This window comes from Equus caballus, chromosome 5 (genome assembly GCF_041296265.1).
Source record: "Equus caballus isolate H_3958 breed thoroughbred chromosome 5, TB-T2T, whole genome shotgun sequence".
Lineage (NCBI taxonomy): Eukaryota > Metazoa > Chordata > Mammalia > Perissodactyla > Equidae > Equus > Equus caballus.
Window position 1 is genome coordinate 103,165,704 of NC_091688.1, and position 18,383 is coordinate 103,184,086.

At 36.7% G+C, this 18,383-nt stretch overlaps 1 protein-coding gene across 24 annotated transcripts in view; it reads left to right on the top strand.

Moving 5' to 3' along the window:
• The window catches only part of DOCK7 (dedicator of cytokinesis 7), a 211,200-nt gene that overhangs the window by 154,921 nt on the left and 37,896 nt on the right, over positions 1-18,383 (top strand). For 12 of the 24 annotated variants that reach the window (XR_011439396.1, XR_011439395.1, XR_011439394.1 and 9 more), the window contains 6 exons: positions 638-820; positions 931-1,066; positions 11,494-11,590; positions 14,804-14,900; positions 15,234-15,368; positions 16,235-16,387. Coding sequence is in view for 18 of the 24 variants with exons in the window: in XM_070268987.1 (XP_070125088.1) it covers positions 638-820; positions 931-1,066; positions 11,494-11,590; positions 14,804-14,900; positions 15,234-15,368; positions 16,235-16,387 (801 nt within the window). In the remaining 6 variants the exon portion in view is untranslated. Of the gene's footprint in view, positions 1-637; positions 821-930; positions 1,091-11,493; positions 11,591-14,803; positions 14,901-15,233; positions 15,369-16,234; positions 16,388-18,383 lie in introns of all 24 variants that reach the window. The other 12 variants (XR_011439391.1, XR_011439392.1, XR_011439393.1 and 9 more) reach the window with 1 other exon arrangement.

An 18,383-nucleotide genomic window follows, 5' to 3' on the forward strand; every position in this document is an offset into this window, starting at 1 on the left:
TGGAACAGAGTAAATATCCAATAAATGGCACTGTACACAAGTTCTTATTCTTAGGTTTTCATTTCTGTTTCACATACCATATACTAATACAGAATTGCAGATTGAAAATAGCACTTTAACCTTACATGCTGTAGATGAACATAGCTCTGACTTATGTGGGGTCTGATGCTTTCTCCGTTATGTCAGTGGCCCTTGACAGGAAGCAGTGGTTCCCTAACCTGATGAACATTTATCACCACTGTCAAGTCTTGCACTGCTCTGATGCACTGTGAGTCAGTTGCCTTTTTCCTTTACTTTCATCATGTCTTATATTCTATGGTAGACATCTTAGTTTTTAAGTCTAAAACCTTTTAGACTTTCTCTTTAAGTTTTTTACTTACATTTATTTATTGTCTGCTGGCAGTGCTATCATAGATTAATGCAATCATCTTTTGCCAGGAAAAAGTTCATTAAACTTCAGGACCTTAGTTTTAAGTTTCTACATGACTTATACAAATATTGTCTAAATCAAATGGTTCTTTTAAAATATTTGATTTTTAAGCAATTTTTGTTGTTTTTAGAAGAAAACAACTGACAACCAAAAAACAAGAAATGGCCGTTGATCAGTCTGTCTCATTCTACTGCTCTTTATTTTCAGAGCGGCAGGCAACACACCACCTTTTCAGCAGAATCAAGTCGGAGCCTTTTGATTTGTCTCCTTTGGGTTCTCAAGAATGCAGATGAAACAGTTCTACAAAAGTGGTTTACAGATCTCTCAGTTTTGCAGCTGAACCGGCTCTTAGATCTGCTTTATCTCTGTGTTTCTTGCTTTGAGTACAAAGTAAGTGATCGTTACGCCATTGCAAAGAACATGAAAGGACACAATGTGGAAAAGAAAGAAGAAAATGTCCTCAATGCCTCTTCTTTTCTTTTGTAATGGTTAAATTTTAGGGAAAGAAAGTGTTTGAAAGAATGAATAGTTTGACCTTTAAGAAATCAAAAGATATGAGAGCAAAGCTTGAAGAAGCTATTCTTGGGAGCATAGGCGCTAGGCAAGAAATGGTGCGCCGAAGCCGAGGACAGCTTGGTACGTACGCAATATCTTCTTCTGGTGAGAATTTTTTCAATTTCCTTGAACCGTATGTTGTAATGATCATTGTTGGATGTCTTCAGTGACAGGTCTACACTTTCAAAAAAATGTTTTAAATATGACTGTGAATTACCTTGAATACCCATTTCTCTGCAGGAATTTAAGTTAGAATTCTGATTTAACTAGGGTGAATATATTTCCTGATTTACTTTGGGTATTCTGTTTATTTCTGTTGCCCTTGTGTGATTATTAATAGCATCCCTTATTTTTAAAATAAGAGCAATTGTAGGTTCATAGTAAAATTGAGCTGAAGGTACAGAGATTTCCCATATATCCTTTGCCCCCAAACAGGCGTAGCCTCCCTCATTATCAACATCCCTCACCAGAGTGGGACGGTTGTTAAAACTGATGAACCTACACTGAGACATCATTATCACCCAGAATTCCCACTTTACATTAAGGTTCACTCTTGGTATTGTACATTCTATGGCATCACTTTTTACCCTTAAAAGTTTCCTAGTTTTCACAATGAATTAATATACCCTGTATCTAAGGCAAAGATATTGCCCACCAAACTCAAATATCAGGGGGAGAAAACAGTTTAGTAGCATATGAGGCCTGTTTCCAATCCCAGGTCTGCTACCCATTAGCTGTATAACCTTGGCCCAGTTTCTTAATCTCCCCACTTTCCTTTTCCTCATCCACTTTTAATTGTTTTGAGAATTTAAAACGTAGTGTAACTAACTGATCTTACTGTCTTTGTAGCAACTGTGTGTGTAAACATTTCATAAATTCTAAAGTGACATACAAATAAAATTGTTGCTGAGAGCTCCTTAATGTCAGGGATGTGGCTTAGTCATCGGTGTACATGACACATGTTAACAGCTCAATATATATTTGTTGACTAAAATATGAATGTCTGTTTACATGAAAACTTTTTAATTATTCTTTTCTATAGGCCATTAGCATAGTGATTGTTTATTTAAGTAAACTTAAATATCTTTTATATGCTATGTGTGTTTTCAATTTAATAATGGATAAGACACAGTCTTTGCCTTTGATGGAATTATTAGAGTACCATTTTTTCACTTCAGTTATATAGCGTTTACAGTATGCTTATGGATTTTCTCTTAACTCATTTATTATGTACAACAACCATCTAAAAAACTATAAAAATTAACTTTTATCTAGGTTATTTAATTATTACCAAAACCTAATGCATAATTTTTCTCATCTTTAAGATAAAGAAAATAAAACTCACAGAGGTAAAAACTTGCCTAAGATCATAATAAACTAAATGACAGAACCAGGATCTTTTGACTTCCAATTTAGTGTCTTTGTATTATACCACAGGTCTTTCTAAGGTTTATTTTTGGAAAGAGTGGAACTTTTAATAATATGTTTGTTACATTTTTAAACCTGTGGCCTTATGACAGCTATCATTGTTTGAATATAAGAATTGAAATTCCGTGAGTGGAATATTAAAAAAAAAAACAAAAACAACTGAACTCATAGATACAGAGAACAGATTGGTATTTGCCAGAGGTAGAGGGCAGGGGGATGCATCAAAAGGTACAAACTTCCAGTTATAAAATTCATACACCCTGGAGATGTATGTATGGCATGATGACTATAGTTAATAATACTGTAGTGGATGTTTGAAAGTCACAAGGAGAGTAGATCTTAAAAGTTCTCATCATAAGAAAAAAATTTGTAACTGTGTGTGGTAACGGATGTTAACTAGACTTACTGTGATGATCATTTCATAATATATGCATATATTGTAACACATTCTATACCTGACACTAAAATAATGTTAAATGTTAATTACATCGCAATTAAAAAAAAAAGAATTGAAGTTCTTCTTGTCTTAGAAAAATTAATCCTTTATAATCTTTATTTACATTCGGACATTTAAGCCAGGTCACTTAATGATAGCTATTCTTCACTAAGAAAATCAGAGACAGTTTTGTTAAGAAAAAAAAGTTAGTGATAGAAATTTAAATAGATCACAAATATTCATTAACTATCATAAATATAGACATATCTATTTTTGTTTTCTTTTACAAAGTTTCTTAAAGATACAGATTTCAAAATGAAAAAGAGGTAAAGAGAGAAGGGACAGAAGAAAAAACAGAAGAAATATCCAGACACGTGTTTTTTATTGTATAAAAAATTGTTTATTTCTCAGTATTCTTTAAAATTTTATTTGAACTCTGAATTTTTACTTTCATTTTTCTTTCCATCCTCCCAACCAATTTAAAGTCTTATATATTTAACAAATTAGCATTAGTTTTCTAGTTGAAAGCCTGGAATCATGACTAATTCCATCATTTAAATGTATATTTCTCCACAATTCTCAGTGCCTTCTCCACTATGCTGGATTTATATGAATCAGTTCTATTGTTGCTGCCCCTTAAAGGAGCCCATACCACTCAATCTGCCTTCACTCCTAGAAACCTCTTGGGAGAAAGCATCAGTCTTCTTCTTGTCCTGCCTTCTGTAGACCAAAGGAAATAATTAAGAATTCTTATTTTGTTTATTTATTAAACAAAAATTTATTCAGCTCTCAATGTGTACCAGACTCTTAGTTAGCCCTGCTCATAAAGTGGTGGACAAAATGAACACAATCTGTATTCTTAAGTACCTTACGTTCTTGTGGTCAGAGTGCTATGGAGAGAAACAAAGCAAATTAAGAGGAAAGGAAGTGTTTGGAGAGTTGGGGAAGGGCTTTCTGTGCTAGTGATGGATGCTTGGCCAGTGAGAATTTGTGGAAGGAAGAATCAGGTAAAAGGAAAAATGACCACTGCACAGGTCCTACATCAGGAGCATATATGGTGAGACTGTATATGCAGAACACACACACAGTTATGTAGTGGTGTAAGCAAGAGGGAGAGTGGTAGGAAAGAAGGTCTTATGCGCCTTATAAGCCGTGGTTAAGATCTTGAGGAAATCAGTATTAGAAAGTTTGCTTACTTAAAAGGGTGTGGGGTTTTTGGTTTGTTTTTTTATTGAGGTCATGGTAGTTTACAACATTGTGAAATTTCAGTTGTACATTATTATTTGTTAGTCACCATATAAATGTGGCCCTTCACCCCTTGTGCCCACCCCCCCATCCTCTTCCCTGGTAACCACTAAACTGTTCTCTTTGTCTGTGTGTTTGTGTATCTTCCACATATGAGTGAAATCATATGGTGTTTGTCTTTCTTCATCTGGCTTATTTCACTTAGCATAATACCTTCCAGGTCCATCCGTGTTGTTATGAATGGGATGATTTTGTCTTCTTTTATGGCTGAGTAGTATTCTATTGTATTTATATACCACATCTTCTTTAACTAATCATCAGTCAGTGGGCAGGTGGGTTGCTTCCACATCTTAGCTATTTTGAATAATGCTGTAGTGAACATAGGGGTGCCTAAGTCACTTTGAATTGTTGATTTCAAGTTCTTTAGATATGTACCCAGTAGTGGGATAGCTGGGTCGTATGGTATTTCTGTTTTTAACTTTTTGAGAAATCTTTGTACTGTTTTCTGTAGTGGCTGCACCAATTTGCATTCCCACCAGCAGTGTATGCCAGTTCCGTTTTCTCCACATCCTCTCCAACATTTGTTATTTTTTGTCTTGGTGATTATAACCATTCTCATGGGTGTAAGGGGATATCTTAGTGCAGTTTTGATTTACATTTCCCTGATTATTAGTGATGTTTGATGATTAGTTTTCTTGTACCTTTTGACCATTTGTATATCTCCTTTGGAGAAATGTCTGTTCATATCCTCTGCCCATTTATTTGATCGGGTTGTTTGTTTTTTTGTTGTTTAGTTGTGTGAGTTCCTTATATATTATGGAGATTAACCCCTTGTCGGATATATGATTTGCAAACATTTTCACCCAGATGGTGGATTGTCCTTTTGTTTTCATTCCGGTTTCCCTTGCTTTGCAGAAGCTCTTTAGTCTGGTGAAGTCCCACTTGTTTATTTTTTTGTTTCCCTTGTCGGAGTAGACATAGTATTCAAAAAGATCCTTTAAAGACTGATGTCAAAGACTGTACTACTTGTGTTTTTTTCTAGGAGTTGTATGGTTTCAGGTCTTACCTTCAAGTCTGTGATACATTTTGAGTTTATTTTTGTGTATGACGTAAGATATGGTCTGCTCTCATTCTTCTGGATGTGGCTATCCAGTTTTCCCAACACCATTTATTGAAGAGACTTGTCTTTCTCTAATGTGTGATCTTAGCACCTTTGTCAAAGATTAGCTATCCATAGATAGGTTGTTTTACTTCTGGGCTTTCAATTCTGTTCCATTGATCTGTGTGCCTGTTTTTGTCCCAGTACCGTGCTCCATGCTGTTTTGATTACAGTAGCTTTGTAGTATATTTTGAAGTCAGGGATTGTGATTCCTCCAGCTTTGTTCTTTTTTCTCAGGATTGCTTTAGCTGTTTGGGGTCTTTTGTTGCCCCACATGAATTTTAGGATTCTTTGTTCTGTTTCCATGAAGAATGTCATTGGGATTCTGATTGAGGTTGCATTGAATATGTCCCCAAAGATTGCTTTGGGTAGTATGGACATTTTAACTAGGTTTATTCTTCCAATTCACATGCATGGAATATCTTTTCATTCCTTTGTGTCATCATTGATTTCTTTCAGTAATGTCTTACAGTTTTCATTGTATAGGTCTTTCACCTCCTTGGTTAAATTTATTCCTAGATATTATATTCTTCTTGTTGCAATTGTAAATGGGATTGTATTCTTGAGTTCTCTTTCTGTTAGTTCATTATTAGAGTACAGAAATGCAACTAATTTATTTAGGTTGATTTTGCACTCTGCAACTTTGTTGTAGTTTTTTATTATTTCTAATAGTTTTCAAATGGATTCTTTAGGGTTTTCTATATATAAAATCATGTTGTCTGCAAACAAGGAGAGTTTCACTTTTTCGTTGCCTATTTAGATTTCTTTTATTTCTTTTTCTTGCCTAATTGCTCTGGCCAAAACCTCCGTACAATGTTGAATAAGAGTGGCTAGAGTGGGCACTCTTGTCTTGTTCCTGTTCTCAGAGGGATGGCTTTCAGTTTTTCACTGTTGAGTATGATGTTGGCTGTGGGTTTGTCTTATATGGCCCATGTTACATTGGGGTACTTTCCTTCTATACCCATTTTATTGAGAGTTTTTATTATAAATGGGTGTTGGATCTTGTCAGATGCTTTCTCTGCATCTATTGAGATGATTGTATGGTTTTTATTCCTCATTTTGGTAATGTGGTGCATCACATTGATTGATTTGTGAATATTGAACCATCCCTGTGTCCCTTGTATAAATCCCACTTCATCATGGCATATGATCTTTTTAATGTATTGCTGTATTCAGTTTGCTAATGTTTGTTGAGGATTTTTGCATCTATGTTCATCAGCCATGTTGGCCCATTATTTTCCTTCTCTGTGTTGTCTTTGTCTGGCTTTGATATCAGGGTGATGTTGGCTTTGTAGAATGTGTTAGGAAGGGTTCCATCTTCCTCAATTTTTTGGAATAGTTTGAGAAGGATAGGTACTAAATCTTCTTTGAATGTTTGGTAGAATTCTCCAGAGAAGCCATCTGTTCCTGGACTTTTATTTTTTGGAGGTTTTTGATTAGTTTCAATCTCTTTACTTGTGATTGGTCTATTCAGATTCTCTATTTCTTCTTGATTTGGTTTTGGGAGGTTGTACAAGTCTAAGAATTTATCCATTTCTTCTAGATTGTCCAGTTTGTTGGCTTATAGTTTTTCATAGTATTCTTTCATAATCTTTTGTATTTCTGTGGTATCCATTGTAATTTCTCCTGTTTCATTTCTAATTTTGTTTATTTGAGCCTTCTTTCTTTTTTTCTTAGTGAGTCTAGCTAAGTGTTTGTCAGTTTTATGTATCTTCTCAAAGAACCCACTCTTTGTTTCATTGATCCTTTCCACTGTCTTTTTTGTTTCAATTTCATTTATTTCGTCTCTAATTTTTATTATTTACCTCCTTCTGCTGACTTTGAGCTTTTTTGTTCTTCTTTTGCTAATTCTGTTAGGTGTAGTTTGAGATTGCTTATTTGAAGTTTTTCTTATTTGTTAAGGTGAGCCTGTTTTGGAATGAATTTCCCTCTCAGGAGCACTTTTACTGCATTATATATGATTTAGTATGCTATGTTTTCATTTTCAGTTGTCTCCAGATATGTTTTTCATTTCTCCTTTAATTTCTTCAATGATCCATTAGTTGTTCAGTAGCATGTTGTTTAGTCTCTACATCTTTGTCCCTTTCCCACTTTTTTTATTGTAGTTGATTTCTAGTTTCATAGCATTATGATCAGAAAAGATTCTTGATATGATTTCTGTCTTCTTAAATTTATTGAGGCTTGCCTTGTTCCTAACATATGGTCTATCCTTGAGAATGTTCCATGTGCTCCTCAGAAGAATGTGTATTCTGCTGTTTTTGGATAGAGTGTTCTATATATATATATATATATATCTGTTAAGTACATCTGGTCGATCTATTTTTTCTTTTAATTCCACTGTTTCTTTGTTGACTTTCTGGATGATCTGTCCATTGATGTGAGTGGAGTGTTGAGGTCCCCTACTATTATTGTGGTGTTGTTAATGTTTCCTCCTAGGTTTGTTAGTAGTTACTTCATCTACTTTGGTGCTCTTGTGTTGGGTGCATAGATATTTATAAGTGTTATGTCTTCTTGGTGGAGTGTCCCTTTATCATTATATACTGCCCCTCTTTGTGTCTCTTTACGTGTTTTATCTTGAAGTCTGCTTTGTCTGATATAAGTATGGCAACACTGACTTTCTCTTGTTTACCATTAGGTTGGATTATCATCTTCCGTCCCTTCACTCTGAGCCCGTGTTTGTCTTTGGAGCTGAGATGTGTTTCCTGGAGGCAGCATATTGTTGGGTCTTGTTTTTTAATACATCCTGCCACTCTGTGTCTTTTTTTTTTTTTCCTTTTTCTCCCCAATGCCCCCAAGTACATAGTTGTATATTCTTAGTTGTGAGTCCTTCTAGTTGTGGCATGTGGGATGCCACCTCAGCGTGGTTCAATGAGCCGTGCCATGTCCGCACCCAGGATTCGAACCAATGAAACACTGGGCCGCCTACAGTGGAGCGCACAAACTTAACCACTTGGCCATGGGGCAAGCCCCCCCAACCGTGTCTTTTGATTGGAGAACTCAATCCATTTACTTTCAGAGTGATTATTAACATATGAGGGTTTAAATCTGCTGTTTTAACACTCATTTTCCAGTTCATCTGCATTTCCTTTGTTTCTCATCCCATGTCTTTCGTACTACCAATTCAGTTAGGTAGTTTTTTCCTTATTTATCTTTAGTGTCTCTGTTCTAATTATTTGTTTAGTGATTACCATGAGGTTTGTATAAAAAAATCTCATAGATGAGATAGTCCATTTTCTGATAGCCTCTTATTTCCTTAGACTAAGCCGATTCCATCCGTTTCCTCTTCCCCTTCTAAGTTATTATTGTCATATCTTATTCCATCTTGTATTGTCAGTTTGTCAATAAAATGACAAGCTTGTATTTATTTTTGGTGTTTTCCTTCCCTGTGTCTTTAGTGTTGTAATTAAGTGATTGCTAACCTGTTCTGATAGAGAGCTGCAATTTTCTGATTTTGCCTATTTATCTCCTTGCTCAGGGTGTTGTAAACCCCTTTCCTTTTTTATCAGGTATGCTTTCTTGTGGGGGAGGGGTATGTCTTGTGGCGTGAACTCTCTTAGCATTTGTTTATCTGGGAACGTTTTTATTTCTCCATCATATCTGAGGGATATTGTCACTGGATAGAATATTCTTGGCTGAAAGTATTTGTCTTTCAGAATTTTGAATATTATCATTCCAACTCTCCCCTAGCCTGTAAGATTTCTGCTGTGAAGTCCGCTGAAAGCCTGAGAAGAGTTCCTTTGTAGGTTATTTTCCTCTGCCTTACTGCCCTTAATATTTTTTCTTTGTCATTGACTTTTGCCAGCTTTACACCTATATGCCTTGGAGAGGGTTCTTTTACATCAGTATTGTTAGGACATCTCTTGGCTTCTCTTGCTTGTATTTCCAGCTCCTTCCCCAGGTTTGGAAGGTTCTCAGCTATTATTTCTTTGAACAAGGTTCCTGCTCCATTCTCCTTCTCTTCTCTCTCTGGAGTACCTATAATCCTTATATTGCATTTCCTAATTGAGTCAGCTAGTTCTCAAAGAATTTCTTCATTTCTTTTTAGTCTTAGTTCTCTCTCCTCCTCCATCTGAAGCATTTCTGTATTTCTGTCCTCAGGACTGCTGATTAGTTCTGTATGCTATCAGCTCTACTGTTCAGGGAGTAAAGATTTTTCTTTATCTCACCCATTGTGTTTTTTTATCTCCAACATTTCTGATTGGTTCTTTATACTTTCAATCTTTTTTGTGAAGAATTCCTTGTGTTCGTTAAATTTGTTCCTGATTTCATTGAACTGTGTATCTGTATTTTCTTTTAACTTGTTGAGTTTTTGTATCATAGCTATTTGAATTCTATGTCAGAGTATACATTTCTGTGCCTTCAGGATTGATTTCTGGGTACTTGTCATTTTCCTTCTGGTCTGGAGATTTAATATATCTTTTCATACTACTTTACAGCATGGATTTGTACCTCTGTATAGAGACAGAACTTGATTAAATCTTCCACTTGCTGCCGCTCTGGGGAGGTGGCAAGAGCTGCATAAGCTGGGCACACCAGGATCCTCATCAGCTGTGCCCATCTGAGCCTGGGCCAATCCTTATGATCTCAGTGACCCTGTAGGGTCTCCCACTGAATGGGAAAGCAATCATATGGGGGCTCTTGTCTGCTACTGCCTGCTCCCACAGTCCCTCCCAGACACTCTCTCCACTTCAGGACTGCAGCAGTACCATGGGCATTCATGGCAACTGGGAGCTTGTTTGCCTGCACTCAAAGCTCTGCTGTCTGGTCTCAAGTTCTGTCAGCTGGTTTTTTTGGTGGGCAGGGCCTTCCCACTGTGTCTCAACCAGTGCCACTCCCTGGGACCGTAGGAGGACAGTGGACTCTCCCACCAGTCAAGAGAGCGGTCACATGGCAGCTCCAGGCTGCTGCTGCCTGCTCCTACAGTCCTGCTGAGTTGCACTCCCTGCTTCAGGGCCGCAGAGTTACTGTGGGTGGTCGCAGCAACTGGCCACAGCTACACCACCATCTGCTCCTAGGTCTGCTCCTCAGTCACACCAGCTGTTGTGCTTGCTAGCTGGGGCCCCCCACTGGGTCCAAGCCAGAGCCACTCCCTGGGACCACGTGCGACTGTGGGCTTTCCCAATGGAGCAGAGAGCGATCATGCAGGTGTTCAGGGCTGCTGCCACCTGCTCCCACAGTCCCACTGAGTCTTACTTCCCCCTTCAAGGCCACAGTGGTACTGTGGACATTTGCAACAGCTGGGAGCTCATTCTCTGGGCTGCAGATATGCCTTGTTCTGCTCCTAGGTTGCACCAGCTGTTGTGCTTGGTGGCCGGGTCTCCCCGCCCCAACAGGGTCCAAGCCTGAGCCACTCCCTGGGAACAGTGCAACTGTGGGCTTTCCCACTGGACCAGAGAGTGATCATGTGGGGACTCAGGGCTGCTGCCTCTTGCTCTCACAGTCCCGCCGAGTCACACTTCCCACTCTGGGACTGCAGCAGTACCATGGGCATTCCAGGCAGCTGGGGGCTTGTTTGTCCAGGCTTGCACTTCCGCCACTGTCTGCTCCTAGGTCATGGCAGCCTTTGTGCTTGCTGGGCAGGGCCCTCCAACTGGGTCCAAGCCTGAGCTGCTCCTTGTGGACTGTGTGGACCCCTGGACTCTCCCACCAGTCAGGGAAGCGACCATGTCATGGCTCAGGGCTGACATCACCTGTGTCCACAATTGCACCGAAGCGTATGCCCACCCTTGGGGCCACAGCAGTCCTATGAGCACTTTACCTGGGAGAGCAGTTGCACCTGTCTACAGGGCTGCCTGGGGGCTGGAGAGTGCTCACCTATCTCCACCTCCATCCTGGGTGTCATCCATCCACCTTCAGATGTATAGCAGCACGGGTCTCTCAGGCATCCTGATGTGCTGTGTGGGCATCCTCCGCTGATCCATTAATGTCCATTTAGTTGTAGCTCAAAGCGGGAGAGACAAAGGGAACAGCTCACTCCACCATGTTACTGATGTCACCTATCAAAAGGGTGTTTTTTTAATATATATATATTACATGTAGGAAATATATTTATTCTGTACATGTTGTGAAAAATTTTAGTAAAAAGCACCACTCTAAGTTTTTACCCATTATACTGAGGATAAAATGCCTATGTATAAAGTTAATAACATTGTGCAATATTTCTTATATGTTTGCAAATATACATGTATGTGGGCCAACCAAAATAATATTTTTTAAATGGTTTTCAAATTTACTTGACAGAGAGAAGCCCATCTGGAAGTGCCTTTGGAAGTCAAGAAAATCTGAGGTGGAGGAAGGATATGACCCATTGGCGTCAAAACACTGAGAAGCTTGACAAGTAATATAACTTTCTGTTTTATGTTACTTATGGGCTTGCTGGATCTCAAATGCAGAAAGAAAATGATAATTTTAATGTTATTTTATGTATATTAGGTATTCACATGTTTGAAGATAAAGTAGTTATATTTACTTTTTAAATTTTAGATTAAAAAAGACTTTGGAGAAGAATTTTTCATGTGGTATAATAAAGTAAAATGTTACATGTTTTAACTGTTATCCCATTTTCCCCAACAAACTCCCTTGGGAAATGCATTCTGCAACTATTTTTTGAACATATTTTGGGTGTCACGCTGAACCAAATATTTCAAGGATTACAAAGAATTGGAAAACTAATCTTTGCCTTGGAGCTTAAAATATGATTAAAGAAAGACAAAACGCTACACATCTTCTCTTTCTAGCACAAAGGCAAACTGGGTACACTCACTCACCCTACTACTGAAAACAACTAAAAGTGCTCTTACATGAGTCTGGGAGTCCTAATGGACTACTCCTACCACGTAAGGGGAGCTAGAAGTAAATCCTCCTTACTGCCCAAGTGACCTCAGGTAAAATTGCTTGGCTTGAAACTTGGCATCCAGTCAAGGGGCTAAATTTTTTCTCTTAAGAATTTACAAGTGTAAGTTAGCCCTAAAGTAGATTGATTGGCCCAAAAAACTTTCAGAGTATGGTGACCAACTCCTTCAGGTTTGCCTAGTACTGCCAATTTTAGCGCTGAATGTCCCCCATCCCAGGGAACCCCTTCAGTCCTGTTCTTAAGCAAACTAGGATGATCTCTCACCCTGTCTGAGAACTGCCTTCAGTCCAGGCTTTAGAGGATTCTTACAAATAAACGTCAGAAATATTAGCTCACAGCCAGTAAAATCAGAAAACACATGAAACAAGGTGCTGTGTGTGCTAGCAAAGAAACACCAGACTCTGTACCATACAGATGAGAGTTTGGAATTATCAGAAACTGTCTTAGTCTCTTCAGGCTACTACAACAAAAATACCACTCATTGGGTTGCTTACAAACAAGAGAAATTTATTTCTCACGGTTCTGGAGGCTGGGAAGTGCAAGATCATGTCGCCAGCAGATTTCGTGGCTGGTGAAGGCCCTCTTCTGGGTTACAGACTTCTCACTGTCTCCTCATGATGGGAAGGGCAAGCGAACTCCCTGGTGCCTTTTTTATAGAAGCACCTCTCCCATTCACAAGGCCTTCGCCCTGACGACCTAATCCCCTCCAAAGGTCAGCTTTTCATACCATTACCTTGGGCATTAGATTTTCAACATAGGAATTTGGGGTGACACAATATTCAGAACATAGCAGATACTGAATATTATATAAATCTATTAAAATTCTTCAGCTTTGAGTGTCTGCTTTGCTCTCCTCTTTGTGCAAGTCGATTTCTTTGATTATTTTTCTATGTTTTGTCTTTTAGAAATCACGAAGCAGCCAGGTGGTCTCCTAGTAGTATATTGCTTTATTTCTGCATTTGTAGAATGTGTTCTCTCTGCTTATCTTGTGATGTTTTAAGGAAGCCTTTTCTGTATGTGGGTGTTTTCCTGATTCTTTTTGCTTAAAACATGTTTTTATTATCACATTTCTTCACAAAATCTTGCTGGAATAGTAAGTTTGAACATCATGTATTTTCTTTTCTGATTTAATTCTAACTCTTATATTTTCTCCTTAAATTTAATTTATAAAATGTGAATTCTTAAACTGTTCTCTTTATTGGTAGTAATAAAGATTCAGATATTTGGACATGTAAGAACTGAAAAAAGTTAGCATTTATTTATTTTTTTCTGTTTACCAATCTCTTTTGTAATTAATTAATTAAAATTTTTTTGAGGTAACATTGGTTTATAACATTATATAAATTTCAGGTGTACATCATTATATTTCAGTTTCTGTGTAGATTGCTCATGTTCAGCACCCAAAGACTAGTTACATCCATCACCATACACATGAGTGGATCACCCCTTTCACCCTCCTCACTACCCCCTTTCCTTCTGGTAACCGCCAATCCAATCTCTGTCTCTGTATGTGTGTTTGCAGTTGTTATCTTCTATTTATGAGTGAGATCATTTGGTATTTGACTTTCTCTCCCGGGCTTATTTCGTTTAGCATAATACTGTCAAGGTTCATCCATGTTGTTGCAAATGGCAAGATTTCATGTTTTTTTTTTTATGGCTGAGTAGTATTCCATTGTGTATATATAACACATCTTCTTTATCCATTCATACCTTGATGGGCACCTAGGTTGCTTCCAAGTCTTGGCTATTGTAGATAATGTTGCAGTGAACATAGGAGTGCATATATTTTTACACATTTGTGTTTTCATATTTGTTGGATAAATACCCAGCAGTGGAATAGCTGGGTCAAATGGTAGATCTATTCTTAATTTTTTGAGGAATCTCCATACCGTTTTCCATACTGGCTGTACCAGTTGCACTCCCACCAGAAGTGTATGAGAGTTCCCCTAAAAAATTAGCATTTAATGTCCTTGTACTTTTCCTTTGGTTTATGTATTGTCTGTTTAGTTGTACTATATAGTTTCTATATATGTATTGCTACTAAACAAATGTCACTTTTACCCATAAATCATAGGTAGTTATTCCTAAATTTTTTATTTTCACTAAATATTACTTTTATAAATACTAGGATTCAAGTAAACCACTTTGTTGCATCAACTTGTTTTGTTTCTAATGAGTGATGCCATCCAGAGTTTGATTGAAGAGTTAAATCGTTTTTGATGCAAAAATTTTGATAAATTAGATGAAACTTCAGGAAAAAATTAGTACTTTTATCCTAAATAAGTATATTGAAAATCTTTGAAATGGTAAGATGAATACTAAGCGTTTTGAATGTTGCTTTACATGAACCAGCCCTAAATATGAATTCCCATAGCACCACCTAGTGTCTGTGCTGTTCAGAATAAAACAGTGTGTTCCTATGATTGCTGCATCTCTGAAAGCTAAACATTTATGCTTTTAGTGGCATTGTGGTACTGTGATGGAGTGAGAAAATGTGTATGGCATGGTCAACAAAACGTAGGATATAAGAAAGCATTTTTCAACATGTAAAATATTATTCTCTTTTAATTTTAAATTTAGGCAAATATTGAAAAATGGTTCCAAGTGTTTTTATTTCTATGCATCTTTAAGTCTTTTTTGAATTATGGATCTATTGGCTTTTCTAAAAGATAAATATAATATAATATTTTGCATTAGGTCAAGAGCAGAGATTGAACATGAAGCACTGATTGATGGAAATCTGGCTACTGAAGCCAACCTAATCATTTTGGATACATTAGAAATTGTTGTCCAGGTAAGAACACAAAGAAGAGGAATTTAAATACGCATTTAGTAAACTGGGGTTGGGGAAAAAGTATTTATTGAGCCATATAATTAACATTTAAATATCGGTAGTTCCTAAAAGTTTTGTCTTTGCTCCTCTTTTTTCTCATTTAAATCCTATCCATTCTTTTTTCCCTGTTCTTCTCTTATCTGAATACAGCTCAGCTCCTTTTCTTTGAAGTCTTCCTAGATCTTATATTATGATTTTCCTATTTTTAAAAGATAGATTTATTTTCAAAAATTCTGTCGCCCTAAGCAAATTGCAGGTCCATCTCTGTTTTATTTACCCATTTTTAAATTGCAGACTGTTTCTGTGACAGAATCCAAAGAGAGCATCCTCGGTGGGGTGCTGAAAGTGCTCCTGCACAGCATGGCCTGTAACCAAAGTGCAGTTTATCTACAGCACTGTTTTGCTACCCAGAGAGCCCTCGTTTCAAAGGTAGGTTCTTTTGTACCTGCAGTGTGGTCAGACTTTGCTTTCTTTATTAACATCGCCTAAGATCATTTGACACATTCATTGTTAATATATCTATAGTTAAAATTTTAATAACAACCTAAGGCCCTTGATTTTTTTTTTTGCCTCTCTTCTACTGTTTGCCTTCTGGAAGTTCTTTCTTATTTGGATCATCTTTAACCAGTTTCTGCCTTAAAAAATAGTAGTTCTGATGTGGAGGAGGGCCTGAAATTAATAGCTAATTTTAAAGATGAGGCTTCTCTTGTTTTCTCTTCATCTTGTTGATTAACTTGATTTATCAAGAATTCAATGTATAAGTAGTTCAGTCTGTTGAAATTACTTTATCCTATGGGGAATGGAAGAGAACATAGTTTTTGTTCAGCTACTTCAGATATTTATTTCCTGCGTTCACTTTTCCCTGGAAATATGTATATTCTTAAATCATAGAAGTAGCAATTACATCTTAGTCATCTTACAAAATGGAATGCAGATGACACTTAACCAGTGAAAATAACATATGTACTATTTTGCAATAATAAAAACATATTACAGAATTATTACATGTTGGTTACTATACTGCTTTATGCAAATTATCTGATCTAAGATTGTCATACATTCCCAGGTAGATAATATTATTAGACCCATTTTATGGATGAGATAACTTATCCAACGTCACACACTAGCCAGTGGCATAAGCAGTATTCAAACCTAGTCTGTCTGGCTCTGTGGTCCACATCATTAACCATTCTTTTAATTCCTGGTCTATACTAACAAATCTCTAGTTCAGGCTATATTAACTTATCCCTTGAGCTTTTACTGCCTCAATTCAGTGTGGTGTTGTTTTCTCACAGTTCCCTGAACTCTTGTTTGAAGAAGAGACAGAGCAGTGTGCTGATTTGTGCCTCCGGCTCCTCCGACACTGTAGCAGTAGCATCAATACAATACGGTCACATGCTAGCGCCTCCCTCTACCTCCTTATGAGACAGAACTTTGAGATTGGGAACGTGAGTGTTATCTCTCTGGATTCATAATGAAATGTAACTTCTACAGAAAGGTAGCGAATTGGTTTTGGGGCAAGCATGGAATTTTCTTGTATGTTTTGAGTCTAATCTTAAACTGTCTTGGTGTTTCTCGTTCTATGGATATTTTATAAAAATCCAAATCTTTCTGCTTGCTGTACTAAAGATAACATTTAGTAGTACAGAGTTAGAATGTAAATAAACATTGAGCTATTGTAAATTTTAATTATTACCATTAAGTAAAATGAAAGTGAAATTAAGAGTTTAAATATCTTGGGTTGATATTTTGTCATTATATGTCAGTCTTTGAAGAATTCCATGTTTTCATTTATTTATTTGATAATAATATTCACATGTGTTTTTCCTAACTTTTTGGGTCAAATGTGTAATTCATTTATTTTTACTCATTTAAGTATTTAAAGCCTAGAATTTTCCTTTGAGCACTGCTTTTGGTATCTCATTGGTTCTGATATGTTGTATTTTTAATATTCTTGTTTTGTAGATATTTTGTAATTTCAGTTTATATTTTCTTTTTAATCCGAAGAGTTGATAGTCCTTTTTAGGGCTTTGATGTTAATTTTTAGGTTTATTGCAGTGTGATCATACAGTGTATATACTATGTCTCCTTTTTTGTTCTGTGGATGTGTGTGTTTTTGTGTCCAAACATACATTTTTGTGAATGTTCCACACACATTTAAAAAGAAGGTGTATTCTTTATTTTCAGAGTATTGAGTTAAACAAACAAATATATGTTATTGATTACATTATTCTGGTTTTTTTGGATTCCTGTTTATTTTTGGTCCACTTGGTGGACTGAAGGAGGTGATTTAAAGCCGATACGTTGTCTGTTTTTCCTTTAGCTCTTTTTGATGAATTGATACTCATAACTATTTGGTATATTGATATTCATAACTGTTATATCTTCTTATGAATTATTCTCTCATGACTGAAAAAGACCTGAATTGGTTCCATTTAAAACTTTTCTTGTTTTGGCCTGGATTCCACCTTGTGTGGTGTTAGGTACCTCTGCTTTCTTTCTAACTTGGACTTGCCTCAGTTACCTTTGCCTGTCCTTTTATTTCCCCTTTCTTGAATCACTTTGCTTTAGGTGTGCCTCTCATAGACAGAAGAGAGTTGAGTTTGCTTTATAATCAATCTCTAAGTTGAATTAAACCTTTTCATACTTGTTATATCAGATATGTCTGAAATTCTGTTGTATTATTTTGCTATGCCTCCCCCCTTTTGTCCTTTTTAAAAAATTTTGTTGATTGTTTTCATCTTGTACTATGTGGTCAGTTCACCTTATTTTTTGGATATAGTGTTTATCGTATTTAGAAAAGTTCATATTGCTCTAATTTTATAATTACATAATGCTTTCAGTCCTCTTATTTCTTTAGATCATGTATTCTCAATGGGGGCAATATTGCCACCAAGTGAGTGAAAATTGGTTCTTGGGAGATGAAAAAAAATCTTAGCTATCACATTAGTTTGTAACCCTCCAAAGTTCAACTCTAACTGTCAGCATCTCATTCTTTTGTATTTATTTCTCTTATCGGGTTTTATTTGGTATTACATGTGCAGCATTGGCATTAAATTCATGGAATATAAACAAAGAACAAAATGTATGCAAAATTGATGCTACAGAACTGTGGAGAATAGATGGCTGTGATGGGGACTCAGGTCATTTGTACGTCCCTGTGGAGAATAGATGGCTGGGATGGGGACTCAGGTCATTTACACGCGCCTCTTGGCTTCCATTGGCTGCCTGGTGGATGTTGTTAATGTTTGATGCTTTTGTGTGTGACTTGGGCTTTGAAATTTTTTTTTCTTAATTTATAATTTCAACCCAATATTCTGTCAAGTGCTGAAAAGAAAAAATGTCAACAATATCTGAATGAATGTCTAGCAGCTGGTTAAGTTAAAATTTATTTTCTTTTATCAAGCAAAAGTTAAAAGTTAAGTTCATTGATTTAACCTATAA